The 12823-nt window shown below is 39.3% G+C and overlaps 1 protein-coding gene and 1 non-coding gene across 8 annotated transcripts in view; both read left to right on the top strand.

Moving 5' to 3' along the window:
- Positions 1 to 11717, top strand: part of CKAP5 (cytoskeleton associated protein 5) — a 52680-nt gene extending 40963 nt beyond the window's left edge. For 4 of the 7 annotated variants that reach the window (XM_064714197.1, XM_064714201.1, XM_064714196.1 and 1 more), the window contains 13 exons: positions 364 to 536; positions 747 to 770; positions 1661 to 1834; positions 2263 to 2383; positions 3060 to 3239; positions 3689 to 3876; positions 4274 to 4349; positions 5764 to 5952; positions 6062 to 6196; positions 6704 to 6787; positions 6903 to 7062; positions 8729 to 8883; positions 10071 to 11717. In XM_064714197.1, coding sequence (XP_064570267.1) covers positions 364 to 536; positions 747 to 770; positions 1661 to 1834; positions 2263 to 2383; positions 3060 to 3239; positions 3689 to 3876; positions 4274 to 4349; positions 5764 to 5952; positions 6062 to 6196; positions 6704 to 6787; positions 6903 to 7062; positions 8729 to 8883; positions 10071 to 10325 — 1914 coding nt within the window. In that variant the 3' untranslated portion in view covers positions 10326 to 11717. The remainder of the gene's footprint in view (positions 1 to 363; positions 537 to 746; positions 771 to 1660; positions 1835 to 2262; positions 2384 to 3059; positions 3240 to 3688; positions 3877 to 4273; positions 4350 to 5763; positions 5953 to 6061; positions 6197 to 6703; positions 6788 to 6902; positions 7063 to 8728; positions 8884 to 10070) is intronic. The other 3 variants (XM_064714202.1, XM_064714200.1, XM_064714199.1) reach the window with 2 other exon arrangements.
- On the top strand, positions 2431 to 2541 carry LOC135449280 (small nucleolar RNA SNORD67). The gene has a single exon (XR_010440706.1). It is a non-coding gene; the product is annotated as a small nucleolar RNA SNORD67 (small nucleolar RNA).
- Positions 11718 to 12823: the final 1106 nt, after the last annotated feature.

Here is a 12823-nt window from a genome sequence, read left to right as displayed (position 1 = left end):
GGTTTTTTTGTTTTGTTTTTTTTTTGTTTGGGGTTTTTGCAGCAACACATGTAACAATTACAAACACTGGATGGTACCATAGTTTGGATTCAAAGTTAACTGTTTCTTGAAAGAAAAACCAGGGCTAGAAATAGGTGTATTCTGTATTACAGCTTGTGAGCATGGGTTAATTAGCTCTTGAAGTAGCATCTGACAGTCCAGAGTGTTCTGGTGAGTTTGCTGCTCAGAGGTAGCATTGACAGTTCCCACCTTCGTATTAGAGAATTTCAGTCTGCACTGATAAGTATGGTGTGAATCCTCTAGGTGACTGAGACTTCTAAAACCCATACAACTCAGGATGAGTGATAGCATTGTGTGTTACAGCTTTCAGAGAAAGACATGAGCATGCTGGAGGAAAGAATAAAGCGGTCAGCCAAGAGACCCTCTTCTGCTCCAGTGAGACAGGCAGAGGAGAAGCCTCAGCGTACTCAGAACATGAGTGCCAATGCCAGCATGATGCGCAAGGGACAAGCTGAGGACATGTCCTCCAAACTCAAGTATGTGATGTTACATTATGGTCTCTACCTGCATAGTGTATGTGCTAATATGTCTGACAATGTCACTTTAGTTCTTGTATCATCATCTTCGCATGTTGTGAAAAATGGCCAAATAATATAAATCTAAATGTCTGAAATTTTTTTGTCTTGTCTGTCTTGAAATCTTTCTAAATGGTCTTGTGCCTTTTTTCACTGCTTCTCCATGGACAGAATTATGTATCGCACTTATAGGATGTAAGTACTGCCCACTAACTCCTTGGTAGCAAGGCTCTTGTATCTTTCAATTTCTATCCTTGCCATCCCTTCCTGAGGGTGATGGGTTTGCCATGGCTAGTTCTAGATTATTTATAGATCTCTGAATAAAAGAGAAGAAAGAAAAGAGAAATACAGGTTTCTGTCAAGGTGACTGTAGGTCAGGCTGCAGACAGACATGGCACTTAAACATTAAGCAACTGTTAAAAATATTGGGAGAACTTTCAGTGTGTTGGACTAAACTTGATATTTGTTGGACCATGTTCTAGTTGTATTAGACATTAAGCATAAAAATGGATAAGCATGTGTGAATTGTAGAGCCTGGGACAACAGTACCCAAAACAAAAAGCTCAGAAACTATTCCTTGCCACCTGCTCATCATTTTTGATTAAAAGTCTGTGCTGAGAACTAAATATTCAATTATTTCCTTGAGAAATCTGATATGCAGTATAGGTCATGTGGGAATGCTGTGAGTCTTGGACTCACAGGGGCTTGTGAAGTTGCTCTGTATATGTGCATCCTATCCATTATTTTTTAAAAAGCCAAAAAAAGCCCTTCAAACTTTAAAGTTATATTATTTTAATAGTACTGTAAACTGTGCTAGTTATCCCAAACCATGCATACCTGGCACAGGTACAGGGTATCTTGTGGTTTACAAGAGAAACTAGGAGGGCAAGTAAAGTAGCAGCTGCTCTTCTGGCTTACAGAAGTTTGTTTTACTAAGGACTAGGGGAAAAGCAGAGGGAGTTAAGGGGCTTGAATATAATCCAAACTGCAAAACCTGTGTTAGTATGAGAACTTTAAGGTTACCGGTGGATGCTAGTGCTAATAATTTTACCCCTTAAACTAAAACTCTCTCCTGGTTTCTGTAGCCAAAATCGCAACATGGGCGGTCACCCGGAGACAACACATACAGTTCCACGGGAATTTCAGCTGGATCTTGATGAAATTGAAAATGACAATGGAACCGTCGGATGTGAGATGCCAGCACTTGTACAACACAAACTAGATGACATCTTTGAGCCAGTCTTGATTCCTGAGCCCAAGTGAGTTTAGTTTTACCTCCTAAGTGAAATCAGCAAGGCTGCCTAAAAAAGTATTTTGAAAAGGTGAATTGATAGTGCTAGTTTCTACATTCAGACTTGTTTCCATAAGAGGGTAATGTCAGCTAACTTGAGGAGATGGCAAAACAAAGGGTTGTTGTACTCTTCTGAAATCTAGAGAACAGTTATGTTTAATGAAAAATATTAGTTCTACGTAGGCATTTTCATAGATGGTATTGAGTTTGTAAATGCATCATCAGTGTCTTTACAAAGAGTGCAATAGACATGGTAAAAAGAAATTATTCCTTCCTTGAGAATCCTCAGTGAAGAATGAAATCCTTTTTCCTCTAAATCTTCATTGAAATACAGCAGTTAAGTGTACATAAGTATAGCTCTCCAAAAAGTAATGAATCCTGTTTCCAACCCTTTAGAATCCGTGCTGTGTCCCCACACTTTGATGACATGCACAGTAACACAGCTTCTACTATCAACTTTGTCATTTCCCAAGTGGCCAGTGGTGATATAAATACAAGCATCCAGGCTCTGACACAGGTAAGTGAATTAAGGTAGCAACTAATCACACTGTACCAGACATTGCCTGCGAGGGTGATGAGTTGCACTGTGGTGGAGCATCCATGTCAGGTGATGTGGGCTCTGCTCAGAATCTCCCTGATGACAAAACTAAGTGCACAGGGGCCATCTGACTCGCTTTAAAGATGTAGAATAACCTTAATGCTTTTCTCATTAGTGCTTCTGTGTTATATTTTTGGTTTTGTCAAATTATTTTTGCTAAGAGTTTGTAAAAGCCAGTTAGTCAGTGAGTCTTAACTTTTAAATTTGAGCAGTTTTAGAGATCCTTGGCAAAAGAATTGTCTTGCCCCATAGTTTTTGCATGGGTTTAAGGTGACTTTAACTAGTTAGACGCTTTTTTGTCCAGAAGACTTCATAAAACTGTAAATTCCAGAATCTGTAATGCAGCTGTTGCTGTTTTCATTTGTGTATGGGATAGAATTGCAGTTCTCTAAAATATCAGTAATTGATTGTGTTTGGATTAGCAATATAAATCTCTAGCTACTGATTTTAGGTGAAAGCTTAGAATACAACTGCCTTGGCAAATGGATTACTCAGGGCAAAACCTTTCCTACAGAAAAGTATTTAAATCATTGTTATTCTGCACTGTTTGCATTATGTTGACTTTACTCTCAAGTGTTTTGTTTTTAAATCTTAGATTGATGAGGTTCTCAAGCAGGAGGACAAAGCAGAAGCTATGTCTGGCCACATCGATCAATTCCTGATAGCCACATTTATGCAGCTCCGGTTGATCTACAATACACATATGGCAGATGAGAAGCTGGACAAAGATGAGATTGTCAGACTTTACAGCTGTATTATTGGGAGCATGATCACGGTAAGGCTTGCTGTAAGAGATAAGGTGAAGAACAAATAACTTCTGCACAGAAGTTGTGGGAGAATGGAGTGTCTGTTCTGTACCTAGGTTAGCTTCCTACTAAGTCTGTCTTAGGAGGGTTTGTTGCCAAATGCTTATCAATGCACCTTTTGAGAGTAAGTGGGGAATAAGAATTAGGGGAAGAGAAGAAGGTCTCTGCTTCTGCAAAATACAGACTAAGACTTCTATTAAGCTCTGGTTTTAAAATTCTTTACCTTTTGATTGCTGAGTTGGTGGCCTGAATATTTTCAGAAGTCACTCAGTAGAAATAACTTTGTTCATAGTTTTGTTCTTACTTTTGTGGGAAACACGAAGATGTGGAGATGTCTTGGTTTGACAGTGTAGTCTAGAGAAGTCCTTATAGTAAAGGATTATGTGCAGGGAAAACTGACACTTTCTTCAATCTGTAGCTATTTCAGATAGAGAGTCTGGCTCGAGAGGCATCCACTGGTGTGCTTAAAGACCTAATGCATGGTCTTATTACATTAATGCTGGATTCTCGGGTTGAAGATCTTGAGGAGGGCGAGCAGGTGATCCGATCAGTCAACCTCTTGGTAGTTAAAGTTCTGGAGAAGTCTGACCAGACCAACATCTTGAGGTAAGTAATGAAAAGTGCACAATTAACTGCTCTTCTTTACCTGTTCTCTTATGTTCCTTGAATGGCTGAGTTTTAGTCATTTTGTAAGCAAAGACCGCTGTCTGTAGAATCACTCAGCTAGCTAATAAAGAATTATCACTAATTGTGATCAGAATTTGACTGTACAGCTGGAGGCAGGCTAAACAAGCCAGCTTAGTATGGTTCTTTGTGCTTTTAAGTTCAGCAGGCTGTCTCTTAAATTCTTGTAACATACTAAAAAGAGAGAAGGTAAGAGCTGTTGCTCGTCTGCTGGACTAACCCCAGTCTCTGCTGTGGTATTCTGTGCTGAGTTGGTATTGGTTTTTTTCTTATGTGTAGCACTTTTTCTGTGTAATCTTTATAAATTTATTCCTTCTAGTGCTCTGCTTGTCCTGCTCCAAGACAGTCTTCTAGCAACAGCCAGTTCTCCTAAGTTTTCAGAACTTGTCATGAAGGTGAGCCTGTAGTGGGGATTTTGAACTTACATGGTTTCTCTGAATCATCTTACCTGAAAGAACAGATGGAGTTAAAAAAATTAGTGTCCATAACTTGAAATATTTCTTACAACTTCTATAATTCTGATCTTAGTAGATGTCTGTACTGGTTCAGGGCAAATTTGTTAAAGAATCTGCAACGGAGGGCCCCTCCAGAAAGCAACACCCACACAGCCCCTCCCCCCAACCGGTTTGGGAAAAAATTCCTCGGAGAGAGGTGGAAAGAACCTGTTTATTTGACTGGCCCAGCACCCCCCAGCACACAAAATGAACAATACCCGATGACACCGCTCTGAGAAAGATGGCAAAATCAGAAAGTCACTTTGAGGGGTGGTTGCTCTGTTCTCAGTCCCTCCGGCGCTGGGCCAGCCGCTGCAGCCGAACCTTCGGTGTTCCCGGGTCCCAGTCCGGAGCAGGTTCCAGATGGTCACAGGAAGAGGAGAGGAGAAACAGTCCAGGAAGCAATGTGGACTGTTTGGCTAAACTAACTAATAAGCAGAGGCAAAGGCCAAGCAGAAGCAAGAGCAGAAAAGCTAGCCAGCAAAGCAGCAAGCTAAGCAAGCAGAGAAAAAACAGCCTGATGTACGCTCTCTCTGTGTCCCTGATAAGAGAAACACAAACAAAACTTCCACTCTTCAGAGCCGGTCTTAAAGGCACGGAACAGATAATGGGGATATACAAACATCATAATGTCACCCCAGGACAATGTCACATATAGGGACTTTAGGGGGGAGCTTAACACCTGTTAATAGTTTACAGAAGCTTGTGTACACTAATACAAACTCCACACAGAGGTGCAGTCCTCCATACAGTCACCTGCTGGGCTTATTAGCTTGAGGACCACACTGTAGTATGGATTCAGACAATGCCAGGCTGGAGCTGACTTCTGTCCTGTCATCTGTGTTGACAGGCAGAGTGAACAGGCAAATGTCTGCATTTTAAGCATGAGCACGATCGTTTCTTACCATACAACGCCCTTTTGTAACTGGTTAAGATTTAAAGACAGCTCGGGCATTCTTAATGAGGTTAAACCTAAAGAACTTGTCTATGTGTAGGTATACATAGCATATATATATATATATATATGTATTATCTGCTGAAATGTCTTCACACAAAGCATTCAGTCTCCAGTTATAGGTAGAGAAATCAGTACCTTACGTATGCATCAGCTCTAAAGAAAGATCTGGCTCCTGTACAGCCAGTTGCAAAGAGAAAGTATGCACCAGTGCAAACCTGCTTGAGCAGCAGACACAGTGCATGCCTGTATGATGTGCTAGCAGAGTGAAGTGGCTCAGTGATAGTGTTATGTAACTTCTTATATAATCAAGTGCTTCTTTCTTGAGTTGTCTTGCTTTAAGTCAGCCTCTCATTCCAGTGTCTGTGGAGAATGGTGCGTCTTCTTCCGGAAACCATCAATAGCATCAATCTGGATCGGATTCTGCTGGATATCCACAATTTCATGAAGGTCTTTCCCAAAGAGAAGCTCAAGCAGTGTAAGAGTGAGTTCCCTATTAGGACATTGAAGACACTCCTTCACAGCCTGTGCAAGCTGAAAGGGCCCAAGGTCAGAGCAATCACTAGTCACATATTTTTAAATTGGATGTTCATGCAGTCTTTAGAGTATTTCCTCTTTTTTTCCCCTCTTTTAATATTCCCCTTTTTTCTCATTTTAGATCTTAGATCATTTAACAATGATAGACAACAAAAATGAGTCTGAGCTAGAAGCTCACCTTTGTAGACTAATGAAACACGCTATGGAGCAGACTGGAAAAGCTGATAAGGATACAGAAAAAGGAGCTTCTCGCATAGTAAGTAACAATGTGTTGGCAGGGGAAGGGAGTGTAAAGCAATTAATTTAAGAAACAAACTAAATTTTGTGTAAGTAGTAATTCCCTTTTCAACATACAACTAATGTTGGAAATACTCTTGTAAAGTGAAATTTTCATTTACGTCTGTTTTGGGAATTTGTTGTATGTGTTTACCTGAGTATACTGTGCATATCCTAGGATGAAGTACTCTGCAGGAAATTCAAATGTATAGCAAAAGTTTTATGCTGCATGGTACTGCATCTGATCTACTAAAAGTAAGCCATATCCAAAACAGGTTTTAAACACTTCTCAGAAGGAGTCTGACATCTTCATGATGTTCTTGCTCACATTCTGTGTATTAAGTGGCTATGTAGAACCCTGATCACTTCAAGGTTTTCTCCCTCTTGGAAGCTCTGTATCCAGCTAGCAGGTGTGAGGGTGTCATGGGTTTGTCTGATTTCTTTTTTATTCTTTGTTTTAAAAGTCTCCTTTTGTTTATTTATTTAGGAGGAAAAGGCTTCAAAAGCCAAAGTCAATGATATTTTGGCAGAAATATTCAAGAAGATTGGCTCAAAGGAGAACACCAAGGAGGTGAGTGCCCCCTTCCTGCAAGAAAGAGAGCATGATACACTAGAATAGTGTATGCAACAGTATATGCAATAGTGTATGCATATTGTAGTAATACATAGCAACTCTTCCTTCCCAGGGTCTGGCAGAACTGTATGAATACAAAAAGAAATATTCTGATGCAGACATTGAGCCCTTCCTGAAAAATTCCTCACAGTTCTTCCAAAGCTATGTGGAAAGAGGCCTCCGACTGATAGAAACAGAACGGGAAGGGAAAGGACGCATTGCTACTTCTACAGGTACGTTATAGCAAAACTGATTGGTTTGTGAGAAGCAGAGCTAGAACAGTTACAGGTCTCCTGGTAGAAATTAATATTTGCATACATTTATGGATTTCTGAAGCAAGCCATTTTCTTGCTGCTTGAGTTGCTTCGTGAGGCAGCATTCTTTGTTTACAAAACCAGAAGTTAGAACCACACTAAATGGAGAAAACATCTGAAAGACTTGGCAAACACGTGGTTCTAATTGCTGTCCTGTAGTGTGGATTGAACATTCGCCTGTGTTTCATGTGTTTGGTATCAAGAATTGGTTTTGCAAGGTATAAAGGTGGTTTAAAACAGCAGTATCAGCTGTCAGATTTTCCTTTGACCTTTTTATTAAAAAACACATAGGATGCTTTTAATAGTATTTTTCTCTGTGGAATTGGAAAGCTTATTTTAAATAACATGAACTGTTTCTGCAGAATTTGTGATTAATTGGATGAATTACTGTAAAACTGTTTGTTGCTGAGTCTTTTCATTGCACATAAATACAAAGGAGTATTTAATGATATATTAGGGAAGGAATGTGACAAATTATTAGCTGACAGTAAAAGCTGATACACAGTCTAGCAGAACTACCTCTAACCTTAATTTCTTACTCATTTCATAGTGTCCTGTGAAACTTTAGCCTTTTTTCTACTACTGCTCCTTCTCCTATCCCTGCATTGTGGATCCTTGTATTGTGGATCCCTGTATAATCCATCATTCCCTTTAGGAAGATGGATTATATGAGGTTCTTTTAGAACTTCCTAAATGTGTCCACCTATGTAGGACAGAAAATTCTATTTTGCATCGTAAGAGTCTGTACAACTGAGAAATACTAGTTCAGCAGTTTTCAAAACCTAATTTACTTGCCACAGTTGTCTTTTTTTTTTCTTCCCTAACTTTGTCTGATATAATAAAATATGCTGTTCCATACTGCAACAGTGATAGATTGCATAGATAGATAGTGCATACCTTTAGATTAAGGTATAAATGCTTAACCTTTATTCTACTTTTATCTATTTTAAACACCCTTGTCATAAATTAGTGAGAACAAATCCTTGTCCATGATAAGTCATAAGAATTTGCAATTCTTTTAATAATGGAAAAGGTTTTTTCATAATGTAAATTCCTTTTCTAGTCTCTTGGTAGGGAAGCTTTAAAAACCTTGTTATGTGCATTCCAGAAATCACTCTTTGAGACTGTGTTGGAACAAAAAGCTTCAAGTTGCACAAATGAGAGATAAAGAGGGGTTAGAATCAGTGGTAAGCCCAAAAGTGTGACTAAACTACAAAAAGACAGACAACTCCAAGTATTTCTCACCTTGCCAATTGCCCAGTTCTCCCCTTGGACATGTTCACTGCTGATGCACAGCACCATCTTCCTCTCCCTGCACTGTTCTCGTCAGCTGTTGGTTTCAGCACTTCTAGAGCTGCTCTGCAGCCATTCCTTAAATTTCTCCATTTCTTTTCTTGGTTTTCAGTTGTCACTTTTGCAAGGAAATGAAAGGCCAGATATATCTATACTAGCAAATGCAAATAACTAGCGAATAATAGGTTGGTTAATTCTTCATCCATTGGATCTTATCACAAGGAACTGACCAAGAAGTTTATGCTTTTCTGATGTTTTAAATCTTTTAACTCTCCTTCCCCTCATCTTCCAGGAATTTCTTCTCAGATGGAAGGAACATGTGTTCCTGCATCTACCCACACTGTATCTTCATCTATAGGAAACACAAATGGGGAGGAAGTGGGGCCTTCAGTTTACTTGGAAAGATTAAAAATCCTCAGGCAGCGTTGTGGCCTTGACAACACAAAGGTATTGTACTTGACAACACTTGTAAAATCCCCTGGAGAGGCACTTGATTTGCACGCGCTTACTTTTTTTTTTTTTTTTAAATAAGAATTCAAATGCCAGAAGGCAGATTCCAATCAGAATTTATGATCTTTCATTTATAATGCATGTCCTAGCTACTCACTGCATGTCACTATGCCTAGTATAAATGCCTTTAATCTCATTACTTGGCCAAGTAGGCTTGCATTTCAGTCTGCTCTGTCTGCATTGCTGATGTTGTGTGCAGGTTGTTTCTACAGGCCTGTAGCTTATTCCTTGATGGGAAGCTGAGTCTCAGAAAGGTCCAAACAATAACTGTTCTCTAAAAGTTAACACCTCAGAGATTAAGGATGTGGAAATTCTAGACTTTCTGCTCTAAAACTACCATGAGAGCTGATAAAACCTTGAAGTTTTATATGTTTTGGGTGTATGGATACTGAGGTGCAGGAATGATAAATGAGCTTAGTACTGGAAATCTATGGACCAAAATTTCTTACAGTTCAATGATCTGTGTGTTAGGAATCTAGTGCCAATTCCTGAAATTTGAATTCGGCCATGTGAGAAGTGATGTTGGCTCTAGGAATAGTCATCCAGGTGCATCACTGTTTTAACCTTTGACACAAATTTGAGTATCAGCTTAGAGCTCTGAGGAGGGGAAATGTTTCCTAGATCATAGTAACAAGGTAAGTAACTCAGATGGAAATATTGGTAAAAGAACAGTGAATTGCCACTTTAAGTCTTTTACAGATTCAGTCTTGCCAGTTTCCTCTTCTCATTCTTCCAGAAAATTCATTGTCTGCTGATGTTGCACATAGGCAGGGATTTTTCTCTTGTGTTAGAATTTAGGCTGTTCAAGACTCTGGCAGTCTATCTCAGTAAAACTCTAGTCTGCAGGGAATTTTTTGATCTTGAAAGACTAGCTTCTTTGTGTCCCTGTTGACATAAAATTAAACATTAACTACTCAGATGATTGAGCATAGTAATTAGCTTTGCATGGTTCTGACTTTGACAGCAGCTGACTTTATTGCTCCAAATCCACTTGTGTTGTGGCGCTCTTTCCCTTTCCTCTGTTTTTATTGCTTGAAGAGATGAAAAGCCATTGATGATGATTTGTACATTTTATATGGCCTTTACCACTTTACATCTTAACACTTCCCTTTTCTCCCTCATAGCAGGAAGACAGACCGCCCCTGATGTCTCTGCTGTCTAAACCAACACTCCCTACAGTTGCATCCTCTACAGATATGCTTCACAGTAAGCTTTCCCAGCTGCGTGAGTCCCGGGAGCAGTACCAACACCTGGACCTGGACTCCAATCAGACTCATTCCTCTGGCATTGGAACTACCCTGGCTTCACCCTCTTCTGCAGCGGCCAATATTGATGACTTGAAAAAAAGATTGGAGAGAATAAAAAGCAGTCGCAAATAGAGATGCAGAGAGACGGTATCGCTGTTGCTTGGGGCTGGCTTCAGCTTTAGTTTACTAAACTAGAAGTCTTCATAGTTAAATGGCCTCGTTTAGGCCTAATGTATACAAACTGGTTTATGTATAATACAGTGGATTTTGGGGGGGTTGAGTCATTGTGGCACAAGTATTTGTACATAATCTGCTTCTCAATGAGCATCTCTTTGACAATAGAGGCTGTCTGTGTATTAGTTTTAGTGTACAGACCTGTAAACAACCATCCTCTTGCTCAGACTAGTTTCTCATGACTTGGGGTTTTTATTTGTAAAGTTGTCTTTAAAATCTCTTCCTAGTTCTTGACTCTTAGAAAACCTTTAGTGATTTCACTTTTAATTTTGTGAATTCTTCTCCATGTAATCCTTGAACTGTTGATTCTGTATGGACACATGGCATGAAGTAACTAATTTAAGTGTCTTTTGTAAATAAAGTTTGCATTAACTATACCAGCCTCTATAGGAACAGCAGCAGCTGCTGGTTAGAGGTCACTCTCTATTTCTGAATGTTAGTGACTGGGCATCTAGAAACTGAACTAAGCTGACATGAACCTTGGGGTTTGGATACACTGTAGGGAAGATGAGTGGAAATACACTGTCTGTGGGTGCAGTCCTGAGACTTTGCACTCTTCTATAAGCAGTAGTACATTTTTTATATAGTTGCTTTTTTTGTTTCGGAATGTTTCTGTAACTTGAAAATACTTAGTTTGCTGAAATGTTTATTTTGAATTATCTAGTCCTTGTGATGCCTTTACTCAGATTGTGGTCCCAGCTGAGGGAGCTTTCTTTGAGGGAGCCTGCTGCTGATGATATGGAATAGAGTAGCAGTGGTGTATGGTCAGTGGACTCATTTATTCTGAACTCATCTGGTTAAGCAGTGTTCCTCATGCAGGTAAACCTCACTCACTACATTCTTTTTGCTCTTAAGCATCAGATGTTACCATTTTTTAACTAAGATACCTAATAGAACTAGTCTGCAAAAGTTGTAGCCACTTCTTTTTTTTTTTTTATTAGTGAAGAGCCTTTTTCAGAAGCTCCAAATAATGAAGATCTAAGGCAGACACATTGCGTATCCTTTCTAGCCCTTTCATTTCTAGGGAGGTCATGTATTTTCACCTTACTGCTGCACTTCCATGTGAAAACTGGTTGTGTAGCATAAATTGCACATCTGTTCCATAGCTAGAACAGAGTTATTGAAGGGTTGGACAGGCAGGCTTAAAATAGCACACTTCTATGCTAGATTTTTAATCTCTTTCATGTAACTGCTGCTTTTGTTGTTTGCTATGTGGACCAGCAGTCTCTGCCTGAGAGCCATTGCTGAAACTGTCTTGCCTGATTACAGTAAAAACATGACTTTAAATTAGTACTTGTACTACGAATCTATGCCAGAGCTTCTGCAAATGTCTGAAATCTTCCTTTCATAGGACCCCTAGGCTGGGGTTACAGTTGACATAATGCTGCTTGGTGCTTATGGTGAGTTTGCACACTGTGATAGCAGGTGATCACGAGCGTTCTCCATCCTGTGTTAACTGATATGATGCCATTCATTGCTCCACTGCCTCCATTTAGTAGTCATAGTCTCCTCTCATAACCTGAAATGGGTGTGCACTTGTGGAACAGAGCTCTGTTACAAGTGGAGGTTTGGCCCTTATTGGTAAGTGCTGTGGTTTTGTGCACTTAAACCGGGGCAGTTTGTGAATAGTTTGTGTTGGCTAGAGTTACTGCCACTACCTCTCAATTACTAGCTGCTCTCTGAAGCTTAGTGACATTTTAATTAATCCATATGTTCCTTTACCATATTCAGCAGACATTCTGAAGAACTATTTGTTAATTAGCTCAGGATGTAAAACAGCAATGCCTGCAAACCTGCATAAACTATTTTAAATTTGAAGCTGACTCAGAAGTGAAATACAGGAATAATTGAGTAGCAGAAGATATAGTTGTTTTTATGAATGAGTTTTTACCCTGTGTCTTTGTAGTGTTTGGTTGGACTCAATATCCTGGGAGTTCTGAACTAAAACTTGTGCACATAAATTAATAAAGCCTAATCTTTAGCCCAGACAATATTTAAATAACATTAAACTGAATTTTAAAAATTATTCTTCTGTATTGTTTGTAACAAGTCAATATGAACAGTGACTTTCTCCAGAAACTGTATGGTCCTGGTTCCCCTCTTTTGTCACAGATTTGATAGTAGTGAAGGGGTGAGGCTTAAAATTTAAACATTAGAAGGGCTAAATATTTTCAGTGTTCAATATATGTGGTTATCAATGACTTTAAACAGTCATGAAACCTGAGATGTTGAGGTTTTTTTCTTCAGATTTCATTGAGAGGTTGGTTTTTGTGCTTTACTTGGGAAAAAATGTCATGATTGTTTTAGTAGAAAATTGACCAGTCAAGAATTTGTGTTTACTCTGCTGTACTTCTGGGTCCTCAGTGGTCCACACATTCCTACTAAAGAGGAGTTTA

Source organism: Zonotrichia leucophrys, chromosome 5 (assembly GCF_028769735.1).
Source record: "Zonotrichia leucophrys gambelii isolate GWCS_2022_RI chromosome 5, RI_Zleu_2.0, whole genome shotgun sequence".
In the NCBI taxonomy this organism is placed as follows: Eukaryota; Metazoa; Chordata; class Aves; order Passeriformes; family Passerellidae; genus Zonotrichia; species Zonotrichia leucophrys.
Note: the sequence above shows the minus strand (reverse complement) of the source record. Positions and strands in the feature narration are given on the sequence as shown.